Here is a 16,147-nt window from a genome sequence, read left to right as displayed (position 1 = left end):
GGGGGGCGCAGTGGGGGCGGGGAGGCCCCGGCAGAACTGAAGCACCAAATCCCAGTGACCTGGCAATGCCCAAGAATTTGTGTCTGCATACTTTGCTGTCTGTTGTGCTTTGGTGGCTCGGAAAAGCGAAAGGATGGGAATGAAAAAGGCAGCTTTTGAATCAACAATACCATTTTCCGTTAAGTAATCGTTTTGTATAGAAGGAAATATCGCCTACTCAGTTTCATTCAGCGGTGCCAAAAAATGTTATAAATGAGCGACCGCCAACTTTCTGAGGGGAGAATAATGCCAGACTGTGCTTAATAAACTGGTGCTTTCGAAGTTCATTATGGATGTTGCAATCTTTTCTGACTCTGAAAGGAGACCGCCTACGTCGCCCCGCAGCCCGGGCTCTCCGGGCGCAGCCTGGCCAAGCCGGCGGGACCCAGCCGGGACCGGGACCGGGACCGGGACCGGGACCGGACCCGCGCGGGCGAGCGGCGGGCTGCCGGGATGGCACCGACGGGAGCGGGACCCGACTTCAGCACCTTGCCCCTGCGCAGCACCCGGCTTCTCCGAGGAGCTTGGGGCCAGGGGGGTCACGCCTGTCCTCCCCCCCCCCCCGTGACACGGCTCCGGCTCTCGGGTGATAACCCCCGGCCCGCGCGTGCGCGCCTCCTGCTATTGCTGACACCAGTGGAGGGCTCGGCTCTCCCCCCGCCCGGCTCCAGTTACCACTCGGGTTTTACACTCCTTCCTGCTACTACGCAAACAACTCCAGCGAGCCCCTCTGGCGGGTGGGAGCCGAGGCAGGGTGTGCGTGTGCGTGCGTGCGTGTGTGTGTGCGTGTGTGTGCACCTCCGACCGATCACTGGAAAGGGTTTCCAGAAGGTGGAAAATGTCACCTGATTCACACTGAACTTTTTAAATCTCCCCACCCCCGAACACACACACACTCGCACACTCACACACACACACATTAGGAGACCGCCCACCGCAGACAGCTAAGACCCCCTTATAGATTTAAAGAGAGACTGCATTCAGAGCCTGACGTTCATTCAATAGAGCGATCATACGCGGACTGACTAGTGCTCGCTGTCTGTCTGTCTGTCTGCGTCTCTCTCTGCTCCACTTGAGATTGTTTCGGTGCCTCTCTCACTCCCTGGGATACTGAGGATGTTAAATCAGAGAATCCACCCGGGCATGCTTTTATTCCTGATGCTTCTGTGCCACTTCATGGACGAACACACAGTGCAGGGTAAGAGGAGACTGTTTATTTGTAGCTGTGCTTCATTTTCCGTCCTCTTTCTTTTTTTTTTTCTTTCCATATTGAGTTTTCTCCCACTAAACGCCTCTCTCCAAGGTGCAGCGCGACAGAAGTTTGCCGTGGGAATAGGATTGCTTTGTACGAATAGACGGAGGTGACATTTAGATCCATTTCTGATCGGATCTCCCGGCCGCTGTACGTAGTACAGAGGAGAGATGAGGAGGATGAGGATTGCTATTTACTGTTGTTATGCACCAGGAATGAGCACCAGCATCTCGGGCAACTTTCTGAGTCCCGGAATCCAAATCGGTGCTCAAAAGTTTTTTTTTTGTTTTGTTTTGTTTTGTTTTGTTTTGTTTGGTTGGGGGGGGTTGTTAATTTAGCTCAGATTTTTTATCTCGACTGCTGCCCAGGAGAATGGGGGTGGAGAGGAGCCCCACGGTTACAGCTGACATTCTCAGAGATATTAGTCATTTTTCCCCCCGGACACGCTTTTACTATGGGGATTGGGATTCCCCCCCACCCCCATTTTTTGTGAATGATTTTTGGGGGGCTGTAAATTCTTCTACAGTTGGGGAATGTGTTTAAATAAGTTTTCCATGTGACCCCCAGACTCTGATATTGACAACTGTAAGAGCTTCCTGGCTACACGAGGGAATATTGTTTCCTTGATTCCCTCCCCCTCCCCCCCCCAGCTTTATCACCCTCCATCAACAACCTGGATGACTTACCGCTGTTCGTTTTCTTATTGATTTTTTGGTCGCTGGGCTGGATATGTAGGTTAACCTTATGTAGACAACGCTAAGGCGCTCAAAACTGACTTCAGCCTTTCCTTTGAGTTGGGAGGGGGCAACTGTTTTCTAAAGGGTGTTGTTTGTTCAGCTCCAACTCCTGGGGACAAGAGTTTCCCCTAGCCCAGAAATATTGCTCCTCGGGGCCGATCCTACACCCCTCACTGCGGCAAAAGTCCCAGTGGACTAAGGAGATGGGATCGAGCCCCTGCTGGATTAGCACCAGAATCAATTGGTATTGAGTTGCTGGAGAAGTCACATTGGTTATTCACGAGAGGCTCATCCCAACCAAAACTCTCCAACTAAAAAAGGGGGAGTTGCTTGGACTAATGTTCTTGGCGTGCATCCATGACTAACAGAGATAGGAGGGGGGAAAATCTCTGTCCGCTTTAAGGACAGGGCACTTCCCTAGGAAACGCTTGCAGAAGAGAGGGCACCTATAACTTTTCCAGCTCTCCCGCTTTCTAAACTCCTTAGTGGCCTTCCGTCTCTGTGCCCCTGTAGTTTAGGATCTTTGACGATCACCCCCCGCCGCCCTCTGCCTTTGGGGGTCTTTGCCCCCTGAAGTAAAGAAAAGACTTTTGTTAAGAAATGCAGCACAATTTCCAGATTTCGAAAGACTTCGAAACGTTGCCTGTTCCCGCAGATTGCAAAACCCCGTGCAGCCCGAGAACAATGGTGCGGTGCAGGCTTGTAGAAGGAGAAGAATTTGCAAGCGTGGTTTTCTCGTCTGCCTCTTTAAATGCACATCCCTTGCAGCCCCCTGTCATGTGCGTGGAAGTCCCTCTGCTCTCCATATGGAATAAATACCTCGGAACACCGCCTCGTCCTGTTTGGATCAGGTTATTTAAACTGCACTCCCAATTGCTCCAGAGTAGCTGCGGGTTATGAAACGGGACAAATAAAAGTAAACAGTCTAGTAAAAGTCAATGCAAGCCGCACGTGTTGTGTCTGGGTCACTGGTAACTGACATTGATATGGCTGGGGCTCTCTCTCCCTCTCCCTCTCTCCCTCCTGCAGCTGGGAATTGTTGGCTACGGCAGGCAAGGAACGGCCGCTGCCAGGTCCTGTACAAGACTGATCTCAGCAAGGAGGAGTGCTGCAAAACGGGCAGGCTCACGACTTCTTGGACTGAAGAAGACGTCAACGACAACACGCTTTTCAAGTGGATGATTTTTAATGGGGGCGCCCCAAACTGCATCCCGTGCAAAGGTGAGGTCCGAGCCCCTGCCTGGGCGGGGGGAGCCCGCCACGAGGGCTGGGGCTGGGGAGGGCAGCTCATCGCACAACCGCCACGGTTTGGGGCGGGGTGGGGGGGTTCCTGGACCTGGGGACCCCGCTTAAAAAGGATGCGTGCCCGGGAGCAGCGAGCAGCCTCTCCCGCTGTCGGGGGCAGATGGAGCTCACGTTTTCCTTTCTGGCTGGGGAAAAGGTTGGGAGGAACCTGTTCTCTCGCCTTCCGCCGTCGGGTTGTGCTGGTGGTGTGAGCGGGATGGCCAGGGAGCCTGGGCAGCGGCCGGGCATTAATAGGACACCTCTTTCCCCCCTTAGAAACATGTGAGAACGTGGACTGTGGACCTGGGAAGAAATGTAAAATGAACAAGAAGAACAAACCCCGGTGTGTTTGTGCTCCGGATTGCTCTAATATCACTTGGAAGGGCCCCGTGTGTGGCTTAGATGGGAAAACCTACAGGAACGAGTGTGCCCTCCTCAAAGCCAGATGTAAAGAGCAGCCTGAACTTGAAGTCCAGTATCAGGGCAAATGCAAAAGTAGGTTTGCAAATCTAACCCAGCCCCCCCACCCCGCCCCCCAAATGCTTCCGGGTGTGTGTATGGATGTAGGGAGGAGGAGGAGCTGGCCTGGCAATCCACAGAGGGCTGGTCCAAATGTAGAGAGGCAATAAATAAACCAGGCTCAAGAGGCGAGAAGGTACTGAATTGAGAAGCCCCCCCAAGTCTTGTGTTCCCACCAGCTCCCCTGAGACCTGGAGCTTCTCGCCAGTGGCCTTTTGCTGAGGGAAGCTGCCAAGGGCTTTTACTCTGGCATTTGTCTGACTGTGTCGCACATGTCACTCCCCGGCTGGGCGGTGGGATTTCCTATTAATCATTGCGTGTTTCTGTCTTTATTTCAGAGACCTGTAGGGATGTTTTATGTCCAGGCAGCTCCACGTGTGTGGTTGATCAAACCAATAATGCCTACTGCGTGACATGTAATCGAATTTGCCCGGAGCCTACTTCCCCTGAACAGTATCTCTGTGGGAACGATGGAATAACATACGCTAGTGCTTGCCACCTGAGGAAGGCTACCTGCCTACTGGGCAGATCCATTGGATTAGCCTACGAGGGAAAATGTATCAGTAGGTATCATGACATGTCCTAGGAGGGTGGGAGCATGGGGAATGCTTCTTCCTAGCAAGTCTCTCAAGACTCCTGCAAGTGACTTTGTGGAGGCAGATCTTTTCCCAAGACTGAATCCCCACAGTTTTTACTCAAGGAAGGTTTTGCTTGAGTGAAAACTGCTAGAGTCCCACCCTCAGAAGGGCTCAATCCAGCTTCCCTTGCTACCCATGTGAGTTTTGCTCCTGCTACCAAAAGAATTGGCATAGAGTCCATCATAGATGTGAAATACAGCTACACAGTGCTCAGCACTCAGCTGCTCTGGATTGAGTGGTCTGGGCAAATATGACATAATGTCTCTCAGGACATCTGATCCCTTTTTCCTTCCTAAAAATCTCCTGTTAGTAACAGTGTTGCAGGGAAAGATAAGAGTATCATCACAATGCCTTCCAACAGCATGTATCAATACCTACAATGATGGCCAGTGCAATAAGGATGTTGATATCATGCACATTTCGGGTAACTTCAGCTCCAAAAGATAATCTTTGCATTTGAAATATCTCACAGGTATTTGGAAGGATGCATTGTAGATCATCAGGCACCCAACTATTTTAGGATGGTTAGATTTAAAAAAAATAGCTGGTTTGAGGAATACTTCATGAATTGGAAAACTCTAAACTTCATTCGAGTCATGGGGAAGGAAGAATTCCTACCGATTTCCCTGGAAGCAAGGAAGCACCCTCTGACATTTACAACAGGCAAATATCATTCCACATTCCTAAGGACAAATCCTGCTTACTTTGCTTCTGTCCCAAACCCCTGACAATGCACTGCTATATTGGTTCCCAGAAGGATGACATGTCTGAATATAGCAGGCAGGATCTGACCCATAAGCTTCCTCCAAGTCTTCTCTGAATCCTGTAGGTATGAGAAGGCAAAGTGTTTTGCTTTTACTCATGTCTGGTTTTTTTATATCTCTAGAAGCAAAGTCCTGTGAAGATATCCAGTGCAGCTCTGGGAAGAAATGCTTGTGGGATTTCAAGGTTGGCAGAGGTCGGTGTGCCCTCTGTGATGAAGTGTGCCCTGAAAACAAATCAGATGAAGCAGTCTGTGCCAGTGATAACACAACTTACCCAAGCGAGTGTGCCATGAAAGAAGCAGCCTGCTCCTCGGGTGTGCTTTTAGAAGTAAAGCACTCTGGATCTTGCAACTGTAAGTGAGACTTTTAACCTTGCAAACAGTTATGGCTTCTGAAGGCAATCCCTAGGTAATGAAGACTTATGCTTTTAAATATAAAAGAACTTCATTTGGAGATTTAATATATATATAGTATATATGACATATATATATTATACACACGCTTATGTGATTGGTTGGTTGCAGCAGATCGTCAAACAGTCAGTTGGCTTTCACCTTTTTTTGAGGAAAAGTCATGTTATCAGCAAGGGGTTGCCCTAAGAACATCTTTCTAGTTATTTTTCCCCTAATTTGTTTGCTCTCGTGTGCTTTGCTGGTTGCTTTATTAACACCTGGATATACTTTAACTCCATCAAAAAAAAAGTTTAATGTTAGCACATGGGTGGCTGTCTTAACACAGTTGCCTCTACTAACTCTGAATGAAGGACACAAAGCAGTTAAACCTAGACCACAAGAGCGCTTTTTATTTGATTTCAGGAATCTGCCAATAAAACCTGAGCCATTGATTCTTCAGAACTTTCTGCAGTTATGACTTCATAGATTATGTATAAAAAAAAAACCTTATTACATAACAGCAGATGCCAAAGAGCATCTCACTACAAGTCACATAAAAATGCAACGCTGTATTATGGCTGTTCAGAGGGCTTTGAAAACATGCACTGAGCTGCTTCTGCGCTGTTGTTGTCCTTATTTAAACAACAGCTCCCCTATATTCCCCCATCTAGCCATTAATGAAGACCCCGAGGAAGAAGAGGAAGAGGAAGACCAGGACTACACCTTTCCTATTTCTTCCATTCTAGAGTGGTAAAACCTCCATCACTATTGGAACAGCCATTGGGCAAGAAATCTATGTCCATACTGTAAATAAGTGTATGCTTATTTATTTTGGGGAGAAAAAAAGTATACATATAGTTGAGTCTTGTAGACATTTATTTATACTGTGTCATGTTTTATAATTTATACATAAAATGTCTGGTTGACTGTACACCTTGTTTTTTGAAGAAATTTATTCGTTACAGGAAGAGCAGTGTTATTTATTGTGAGGTCCCTTGCTTGTAAAGTAAAGCTTTTTTTTTCTCTTGTAAACTATAAAAGTCCATTCCTTAGATCTTACCCACATGACTCATCTCTTCGATTCACCCATGATAACTCTTTACCATTTTAACAAACTTGCATGTCAGTTTCTGTCATGTTTATTTATTGGATTTTCTTCTTGCCGATTCTGTACATAAAAGATCCCTCGGGTTTTTGTTTACAAGGAATCTTGACTGACCAAAAGGCGCTGTAACTGACTTAAATATACTTTCAGGGTGCAGTGAGGCGATCTTTAAGGAAACTTCACTTTTCTCTGCTTCTGATCACATCATGTTCTGAGGTGATCTCAATGTGCTAAGCATTTATACTGTACTATAAGAATTCTGGACCCAAAGAAATCGGATTATGAAGGTTGTTAATAACTACATGGCTAACTGTAATGAAAATAAAGTTTTTATTTTATTTTATTTTATTTTATTTTTTGTAACATGCATAAATGCTTTATGAGATGTTTCCTTTAAGATGGTCCTGCAGTACCACTTTTAAAGTTATTTTTCCAATCAACATGTCACTAAAAGTTATATCAAAGCTTTATCAGTTCAAGTTTCTTGCTTTTCATAATACTTTTTTTCTGATGCAATTTTATATTTTCAAACATGGCGAGTTAAATATAAATTCATTTAAATATATAGTTTTGTACTTTTCTACCATGTAAATGTCCAATGTATATAAAAGTTATAATGTGTATTTGTAAATAAATGATGAGTGAAAAAATAAAAAATGGAATTTTCCCTACATGAGTTTCTTAATTACTGATTGAAAGGATTGTGAAGGGTCTGCCCTCTTATTCAGCCTGGTGATATTTGTGGTTAGGGGAAAAGTGATTATGATTGACATAAAGCAGAATTGTGAGAATGCACAACTCTAAACTGAAACCCCAAATCCACCTCCCCTATCATTTCAGGTTATTATTAAAGACACTTCTAGGAGAAACACCTTAATTTTGCTGATATTACTTAACTGGAAATTCAGTTGTATTTCTGAATGAGAGTAGGTAGAACCCTTTGTTTGTCTTCCCCTCTTTATATTAATGAGACAGGTTTGTGGTCAATTGAACATCTATAATTTGCATCTTTCTGGGAGGACTTGAGTATATATTTGTACTCCTCTAAGAATCAGATCCACATAAGTTTATGGGGAGTGCAGATCCTTCACCATTCAAGGTGAGGAACTGAAACAACCAAAGATGTTCTAATGGGCCAAAGTTAAAGTGAAGACCCAAAACAAGTATCACAGAACATGAAAAAAATGCAAACAGCACAGTGTCTCTGGGAGATAATTTGCTTCCAAAAGTAAATTTCATTAATGAGCCCAGTATTATCATTATTGTATCTTTGTTCTACCAGTGGATCATTCATAAAATGTCTATTTTTCAAACCAACCAAACTTTAAAAAATAGATTTAGGTCTAGTAGACTGAACAGGGGAAAACAGCAATAGCCTCTTCCATTAGCATTGCAGGAACTTCAGTCTTGTTCTCAAGTAATTTCACTCAACTAAGGACCCATTCAGCCAAATATCCCTATTATCTTCCATGCAAAGGCAGGCAGGGTGGCAACTTCAAGACTAAGTCATTCAGAGATGCATAAGCTTTCTTAGGCCACAGCTAACTTCATCAGATGCTATGAATGAGATTTAAAGATGTCCTTAAATGCCTTGCTGAATAGTGTGACAAGGTTCTTTGGGTAAATCTGATATATTTTTATTAAAGCAACTTAAATAGTTGGAAAAATTCTTCTTTGCAAGCTTTCTGGTATAAATGCCCTTCACCAGGCTGAGGAAGCATCTGCAGCTGGTGTGTGCTTTTCCTGGATGGAATAAATAGTAAAGCAGCCAGAGACTTCTGAATAGTTTACTTGCTGAATAATGTGGAGTCATGTTTGTTCTTAAGTGCATTGCTGAATAGGGGCCTGAGAACAGAATTTGACTCAAGGTGTTTTCTTCACGGTTCATATAGTGACAGTTTAAAAGCAGTTCCAGTTTTCCTTACTTCATCAGCCCCCTATGTAGATTTCCATAATATTTCAGCACTACAGTTTCCCTCTGTATACATTACCATAGAGAATATTTTCCATTTATCTTATTCACAAAAGGTGTAATTTAAAATAAATAAAAGTGATGAGTTTGCTATTTTGTAATATTTGATGTAAAATTACAGCAAAGCATTTACCTACTTCACTTTATTCATACAAGTACCCACTTTGAAAGGGAAGTTTCAAGAGAGAGGAGTAAGGTAGTAGGGCTTTTTGGCCTATTAAAAGAAATAGTATATGGAATAGAAGAGGAGGCGCACCCTGTCAGAAACAACATCTGACTACAGAGAAGAAGGGCAAAGGACTAGTGTGTGGGTAAGGGATATGTAAGGCTGTGCAAGCCCCTCTAAATGTAACTTCTTCAGGAAATAATGACACTTTAAGTTACTGCATTTGAAGGATACTTAGAGTATCAATGAAGCAGATTCTTTAGGAATTAAAATTAGGTGCAGCCCACTTTGCTTCTGACAAGACAAAATAAAAAGGCTGTGTTTTTACTTTAGATAAGAATTTTGGCTGTGTGTTATCAGTTAAAGCAATGGAGCAGGGCTCAGTTCACCTGGGTTCTAGTTTCAGCTTTTCCACTAACTCACAAAGTGACTTGGAAAAAGTCACTTATAGCCAAATTTTCAAAACAGCCAAAAACTGCACTTTTGTGAATTTTTAAAAAATTAACCTACTAACTACATTTAGAATCAGCCTAATTCCAACAGTCTACATAAGATAAATGTGCCTTATGAGATTATAATTACCAGGTTTCCCAGGTGTTTGGATGTGTATGTATAACAGATAATTATGCAGTTGATTCATTATATCTAAATATACATGATAAACTTAAGACAAAACAAAGGCCAGTTCTCGTTTGTCTCTCTACTTACCTTTTGCCCACAAATCCACCTCAGCCAGAACTAGTTCTTATATTCCAAACCTTGCAGCAAATTTCAAACAGCTCCCATTTTTTCAGTTATAAAAGAACCTGACACAAAAATACTTCTTTGCCTCTAAATGGAAATCAGGTGACATTTTTATATGTAGTGCTGTAGTCTAGATCAGTGACACTATGTATACAATGAATTACCAGTGATAAAAATATTTGTAAGTTATCCCTTTGAAGAAGGACTCTATGCCTTCTGCTGACCCATAACTGTACAGTGTATGTAGACCTAGAAGTTCACAGGATACCAGGTTAGCCAAATATACAGCAATTACACCTTTATATAGTATAATTTTGGAATTTTGCAGGTAGAAATATATGAATAATAATGCCAGTAGGCAAGCAGTTTTAAAATTATGAATTGCCTAAGCAAACTGTTCTTACATTCATGGATACATAATGAAGTTTGGTGCTAAGATTTTTGTTGTTTGGGATAATCTGCATAAACACATGGTTTCACAATTCTTGAGTAACATGGCCAATGTAACTTGTATGCCATATAGTGAAGCTACCTGGAGAGAAAACAAAAGTGTACTTATGTAATTTGATGTCATAATGATCAGCTCTGGGATTGATATGCATACATATTGCATGGCTAGCTGTCTTGCAATTAGTATGTAGCTTGCCATGATTTCTGCTTTTACGTGGATTTGTTGAACTTCAGTGAGATTGAGGAGCACTCCATAACATATCAAAAGATGGAAAACTGAGAAGGCATTTCAGACTGAGACTAGAAAAACAGTTACTTTACACTCTCATAAAATAATCAGTTTATCAAAATGGTTCAACTGTTCAAATTCAAGTGCGTGAAGTCTGGCCTCTAAATTCATATTTTAGCCCCTCAATAGAAGTGGCTTGATTTTCCTGGGTGGAGATCCTCTGAAATTCCCACCAACTCTAGTGGGACTTGTAGATAGTCACAACTCTTGACAAATCAGAAAAAAAGAAAAACTTTTAATGGGCCACCTGTAGGTAGATTCAGGAACCTAACTGTAGTCACCAAGGTTTGAAGATTTTAGATTAAATTCTCTTTTATTTAATTTAGGAAATACCACTCATGGTGTTTGAGATGCTTACCAAAGCACCGTGTTAAAAAATCATTATTATCCTGGGGAGCCTGATTTTGTGCCATTAATCTCAAGCTAAGCACCCTTAGTTTGAATTTATACTCAACATACAACTATACACATATCAGACATATATGCATGATTACATGCATAAGTATAATTTTCATTTTTTCTTACTGGCATCCAAATGATTGTCTTAGCAATACGCAATGCTCTAATCAGAAAAATGTTGCTTGCCTCAGTCTTCTGATAGATTTCATCTATATAAATTTATTGTAAGTTTCAATCACTTTCTATTTAAGAGGCACCTAGAACTGTAAGAATTAAACAGAACTGCAGAGAAGACACTGAAATATGCCACCATTTGACTTTTGTCTAAATTAGAGATGTCATTAACAAAGGTCACAGGGCACGATATGTAGCTAAGCAGGTCCTTAGACAGATTACAGAGCATGAAAGTGACATTGATGACATTATAGAATTCTGACAATGAAACAGACTTCCAGACACAGGGAGTGAAGATCACATGATCAAAATGTCTAGCATATCTAGACATTGTTGCTCTGTTTCTAATTTAAGGGAAAAAGTACTCAGAGTATGATTTTGAGGGAAAGTCTCTGTTACTCAAACATATCCTTTACCACAGAGTGATTACATGGCAAAAGAAGTAAAACCAAAGTATAATAGAAAAGGAGGGTTAAAAATTACATCAATATACTTCTGAGTCTTGTGGACATGAAGATTACAGAGAAACTAATAGATAAGAAACATTTCCTAATAGAAAAAGATGCATGGAACAAGAACAGCCCAAAGTGGCCCTTAAATGCAAATTAAATGACAAAGTTGTTTGTTTGTTTTTAAAGAATACATAAAGTGGTCTTTTTTATTTCCTCTCTTCATTATCTGGGGACATGATCCTGAATTCTTTGTCCAGCTATTCTTCCACTGGCTTCAGTGGTAGTTTTTTAACGTACAAGGAGGGCAGTATCCAATCAGAAATTTTACAAATTAAATTGAAATGCAAAACTTGAGTTCCCATTTCTATTTTCAGTAGTAAACACATAAATAAAGGAGGAAGCACCAAATAAAGGAAACGCCATTTAAAACTATGGAGTTGTTAAATTTCACAAATTCATTAAGGCTGAAAATAATTCTGGAAGAGGCAATAACAAGTAAGAGCTAAATTAGTCAGGACAGCAAGGAAAGCAAAAGAAAACAAGTAGAGACACTTTGAGAAATAATGAATAATGCCCACTGGAGCAACTAAAAAGTGCCCTGCAGGGATGTTTCACACAATACCTTCTACCACACAGATGGTTTTGGCAGGGCAATTCAAAACCTTGTTGTGAGCACTGTCCTCATCAAAACTACAATGTTGATAAAATTCTTGGAATAAAGAACAGCCCAGCTTACGAAGTGTTGTGCATAACAGAAATGGATTTTATGATTAAATTTGTAGTAGAAAGTTATACTAGAAATAGATCAAGATTTCAAAAAACTATAACTGTTTCTTTTTTTGGGAACCTAACATTAGAAAAAAAAAGATCCTCACTCAGTTTCCAAGAAGGGAAAAAAGACTGTAAAATGCACATCCCAATCTAATTTGCAAGGAGATAGGCTTAATGTTAGTCATGCAGACTTTCTGCTTTTTAAAACTATAATCACTGGGACTGATTTACTCCTTGGCTTTTTCTTACAGACCTTGGATTGCAATCTCTGGAACCAGTGAAAAAGTTGTGCAGAGTAGAGGTGAAGTGGTTTAATCCATCTGCCATACTATTTCAAACTGGTGGCCCCAGAAGATAGGTGCTATATCTCACTAAGTGGTCAAACAAGTTACAGAGGGAAGCAGAGCCTTGTGCTTGGGAGCTGTGACAATTCATTTAAATCTCCCACTGAAGGGTTTAATGGTACTGGAAATTTAGAGGCAATTGAAAGTTGCTTTCCACTGATAGGAACCTAAGTGACCTAGCAAACTGCATCCACAGGTGTCTGCTTGGGTAAATCAAACCAAGGTCCAAACCAGAAGTCTGGATCAAAACCTCACACCCAACTTGAAAAAAGTACAATTCTGAATTGAAAATCTATGGCTTAGACCAACTCTCTAAAGGGATGGACAGAGAACCCCAAATCTATGTCCCAGAAAACTTGAGGAATACATCACTTGGTAAAATTAATCTCTTTGGAGACCATCTCACTTGCATCTTGGGGCTCATCAAAATGAATATTATAAATTAAAAATCATAAATAATAGATTATTTATCTTCATACTGCAAGAATATGTGGTGATGTAAGACCTATTTCTTGGTTTTTGTGCTCAGTTGTGAGCTATACATGCAGGCATAGCCTTAAGAGTTTATAATCACTAGATGTATGGGGCCAAATCTTGTTCATGCATAAAGGGAAAGCCAGAGGTTTTATTGTGCTAAATATTCTTGAGTGCCATCCATCCTCACTTTTTGTATTAACTGACGTCTTGGACGTACAGCACATTAACACTGGGGTTATTCATATTATTTTTGTACACCAGGGTAAATTACACTAAAATCTATAAAAGAAAGATGACCAGTTATCCAGGGGTAGCAACTACAGTAGATGTTATTAAAGCAGCAGACTACTAAGATGCAGGCAAGAAGGTAGAGGCCTGCTTGCACAGAACAAATTGCTACCACAGTATGACTACAGGTACATGCCACATACACAGTGGGCGTGTCCACACAAGACGCTACGTCACTGTAGCAACAAGCATCTAAAAATTACCATGTGCTGCTGGGACTGCGCAGTCATTTAGTACTTGCTAAAGCAAGTGAAAGATTCCAGGTGTCCTTAGCACCAGTGCCACAGTTTAGCTAATTTAGAGGGTGGGCACATACCACATTTACATCACTGTAATTTGCCTTTACATGGGTGTTAGAAAGGAATGGGCACATGATATATAGCCTTGCATGGATATAAAACAGAAGTAAAAATGCAACAGCATAAGTTATACTGGGCACGTCTAATGCTAAACCCAGTACTAAATGACTCCGCAGTACCAAATGTGTAGTCAGGGTCACGTGTAGATGTGCCCAGTATAATTTAATGCTGTTGCATTTTTACTTCTGTTTTATATCCATACAAGGCTATATATCATGTGTCCATTCCTTTCTAACACCCATGTAAAGGCAAATTACAGTGATGTAAATGTGGTATGTGCCCACCCCCTAAATTAGCTAAACTGTGGCACTGGTGCTAAGGACACCTGGAATCTTTTCTCCTCCCTGCTCCTGGTCTTGGGTAGCCTAAGGCAGACTTCAACTGCCTGTGCCTTATTTTCCCCATATACAAAGTAAGGCTACAGGCTTAATGATAAGCAGCAAAAAGAAAGGATGTAGTAACAGTAGTAATACGTGCTCACATATCTCTGTTGTACAGCACTTGTGTAACTAATGGTTAAAGAAAAATAGAAGTGGAAGAGACAGACTAAAGAAGAGAAAGAGAAAAAATGTAGAACAAGATGGGAGGAGGGGGACAAAGAACAGTAGGAGTTCAAGGAGAGGGGAGCTGATGATAGATTTTGCTAGGTATAGTTAATTGCTAATGACAATCCAATTTACACTGCATACTCTTCTGTTTGTTTTAGCATATGTGTGTTTGTTGCTCCAGCTGTGGGAACAGTAGAATCTCAGATCTGACACACAATAACTGTGAGAACATTTCTGTGCAAACAGAAAATCTAAGCAGCATATCCAACATGTGAATGAGCAAGAACTAGAGTCACATCTCCAGAAGGATTGGCATACAGTTGTTGCCACCCAGTTAGATGTATAAACATTCCAGAGTGAGAGTACAAGAAAAAGAAAATATATACGAAGTGATGCATATATGAGTGCAAAAGTTTGATAGATGTGTTTGGAAATTTGATGCACATCTAGGTAATGCCTTTGGGAAGATTGAGCACATCAAGTTTTAGGTAGCTTAGGCTGGAGTTTGTTTTGCTGATGAATTTATTGGTTGGCATGTTAATTTTTTTAATGTGCACTTAGGGTGAATCCCTTAGATTTATGGTGCACTTCATTATTGTCAGGAAGTGATGTTTTCAAAATCACCTAGGTTTTTCAGGAGTTTAAGTCCCATTTTCAAAAGTGACTTTGTGCCAGATTCAGTAAAAGACTTAAGCACCTAAATTAGGATTTATATAAAATTGAGGTAGCTTTAAGCAGAATTGGTGTCTAAATCCAGAACTGCAGCTCTGAAATCCCCCGCTCAGCTTCTGGAAGTTAGCCCTGAAGGTTTCCTGACTCCAAAGCCAACTTACATTTTGACCTTAAAGTTCCCCAGGTGCCTAGAGTTGTGGCTCTGTACATGCCCAGGACTGCCCCAGTCTTGACAAGTCTAGACAACTGTACACCTAGCTCATACCTACACACAATCAGGATCCAGAAACTGGGCGTTTCCCTGCCCTGAGGGAATCAATCTGGTAGGTGTTTTCAGAGTATGCATAACACAGCAACAGAATTGGGATCCTCACAAAATGCAGTTGTAACCACAACTTTCTTTTTAAACACAATAAGCAGTGGTTAGAGTACTTTACCTCTGCTCTACCTGGTTTTAAATCCATTTTTCCCACCTCACAGGAGAATACCCTACCATGAAGAAGCCTAATCAATATGTACTTTGGTCAGCACAGTAGCACAGTAGCACGGATTCACCAGATAGTATGGAGAGTGGGTAGAACACTTTGCTTGGAAGCTGAAGATGTAGGTTCAAATGAGCTCATGCTGAGAAAGGGATTGAACATATTTCTACCAGTTCCTGGGCTAATTCTCCAAACATCTGGCTATTATATATCCTTCTCCACCAATAAGTCATCCCTGCTTATTTCCTTAAGAAAAAAGGCATAGGCATAGGCATATACCTTCAGGTGAGGTTTTGGGGCAATAAGTCATCTGTGGATGGACACACATCTATGAAGTCCTCAGTAAGGCACCTAGCTTCCAGAGCGTAGCAAGTTTTAAGGCACATTCCTGTCAGTAGCATTTTGAATTGGTTATCTCTGAGCAGCTACATGGTGAGAGTACTGATTTGAGGCTGCTTAGCTCACTGTCTCTTTTGGATCCCATCTTTAGGAACCTACCTCTCTCTATGCACTGCACAGGGAGCAGAGGCTTCTAACACAAGATTCTGGATTTCACTCAGAGAGACAGGAAATTCAATTAGGCACTGAAGCAGCTATCTTTAAGGCACACAAAGTCCTTTATTGGATGTGTCAGTACGCATCTATCAGACTGTTGTCATCCCTACCCTCTTGTACGGATGTGTGTGGCAGGGCACTGTTGGTGCCTGCCACTTTAAAACCTGAGCCAAGCAGCCAGAAGGTGCTTGATTGCGGCAGCCATTTTAGATCCCTGGCTGCCTATATAAATAGATCAGTTCTCTACTGGCAAGGGAGGCAGCAACATTGCCTGG

At 41.9% G+C, this 16,147-nt stretch overlaps 1 protein-coding gene across 2 annotated transcripts; it reads left to right on the top strand.

Annotated features, from left to right (window-relative positions):
* The first annotated feature begins 716 nt into the window (after nucleotides 1–716).
* FST (follistatin) lies at nucleotides 717–7,119 on the top strand. Of its 2 annotated transcripts, none has more exons than XM_019517877.1 (6): nucleotides 717–1,237; nucleotides 3,058–3,249; nucleotides 3,589–3,807; nucleotides 4,170–4,394; nucleotides 5,356–5,586; nucleotides 6,049–7,119. In XM_019517877.1, coding segments are annotated over exons 1-6 (951 nt in total). In that variant the 5' UTR covers nucleotides 717–1,155; the 3' UTR covers nucleotides 6,051–7,119. The 2 variants fall into 2 exon arrangements, with proteins under 2 accessions (XP_019373422.1, XP_019373421.1); XM_019517876.1 differs by having other exon boundaries at nucleotides 720–1,237; nucleotides 6,297–7,119.
* The last annotated feature ends 9,028 nt before the right edge of the window (nucleotides 7,120–16,147 follow it).

Source organism: Gavialis gangeticus, unplaced genomic scaffold (assembly GCF_001723915.1).
Source record: "Gavialis gangeticus isolate Ggan-Ray unplaced genomic scaffold, GavGan_comp1, whole genome shotgun sequence".
Classification (NCBI taxonomy): Eukaryota; Metazoa; Chordata; order Crocodylia; family Gavialidae; genus Gavialis; species Gavialis gangeticus.
This window is presented reverse-complemented; position numbering and strand designations above follow the sequence as displayed.

Coding starts and splice junctions, on each gene's coding strand:
- FST (XM_019517876.1), top strand. CDS start 1,156: ATGTTAAATCAGAGAATCCACCCGGGCATGCTTTTATTCCTGATGCTT. Junction 1,238..3,057: donor GGACGAACACACAGTGCAGG/GTAAGAGGAGAC, acceptor TCCCTCCTGCAG/CTGGGAATTGTTGGCTACGG. Junction 4,395..5,355: donor CTACGAGGGAAAATGTATCA/GTAGGTATCATG, acceptor TTATATCTCTAG/AAGCAAAGTCCTGTGAAGAT.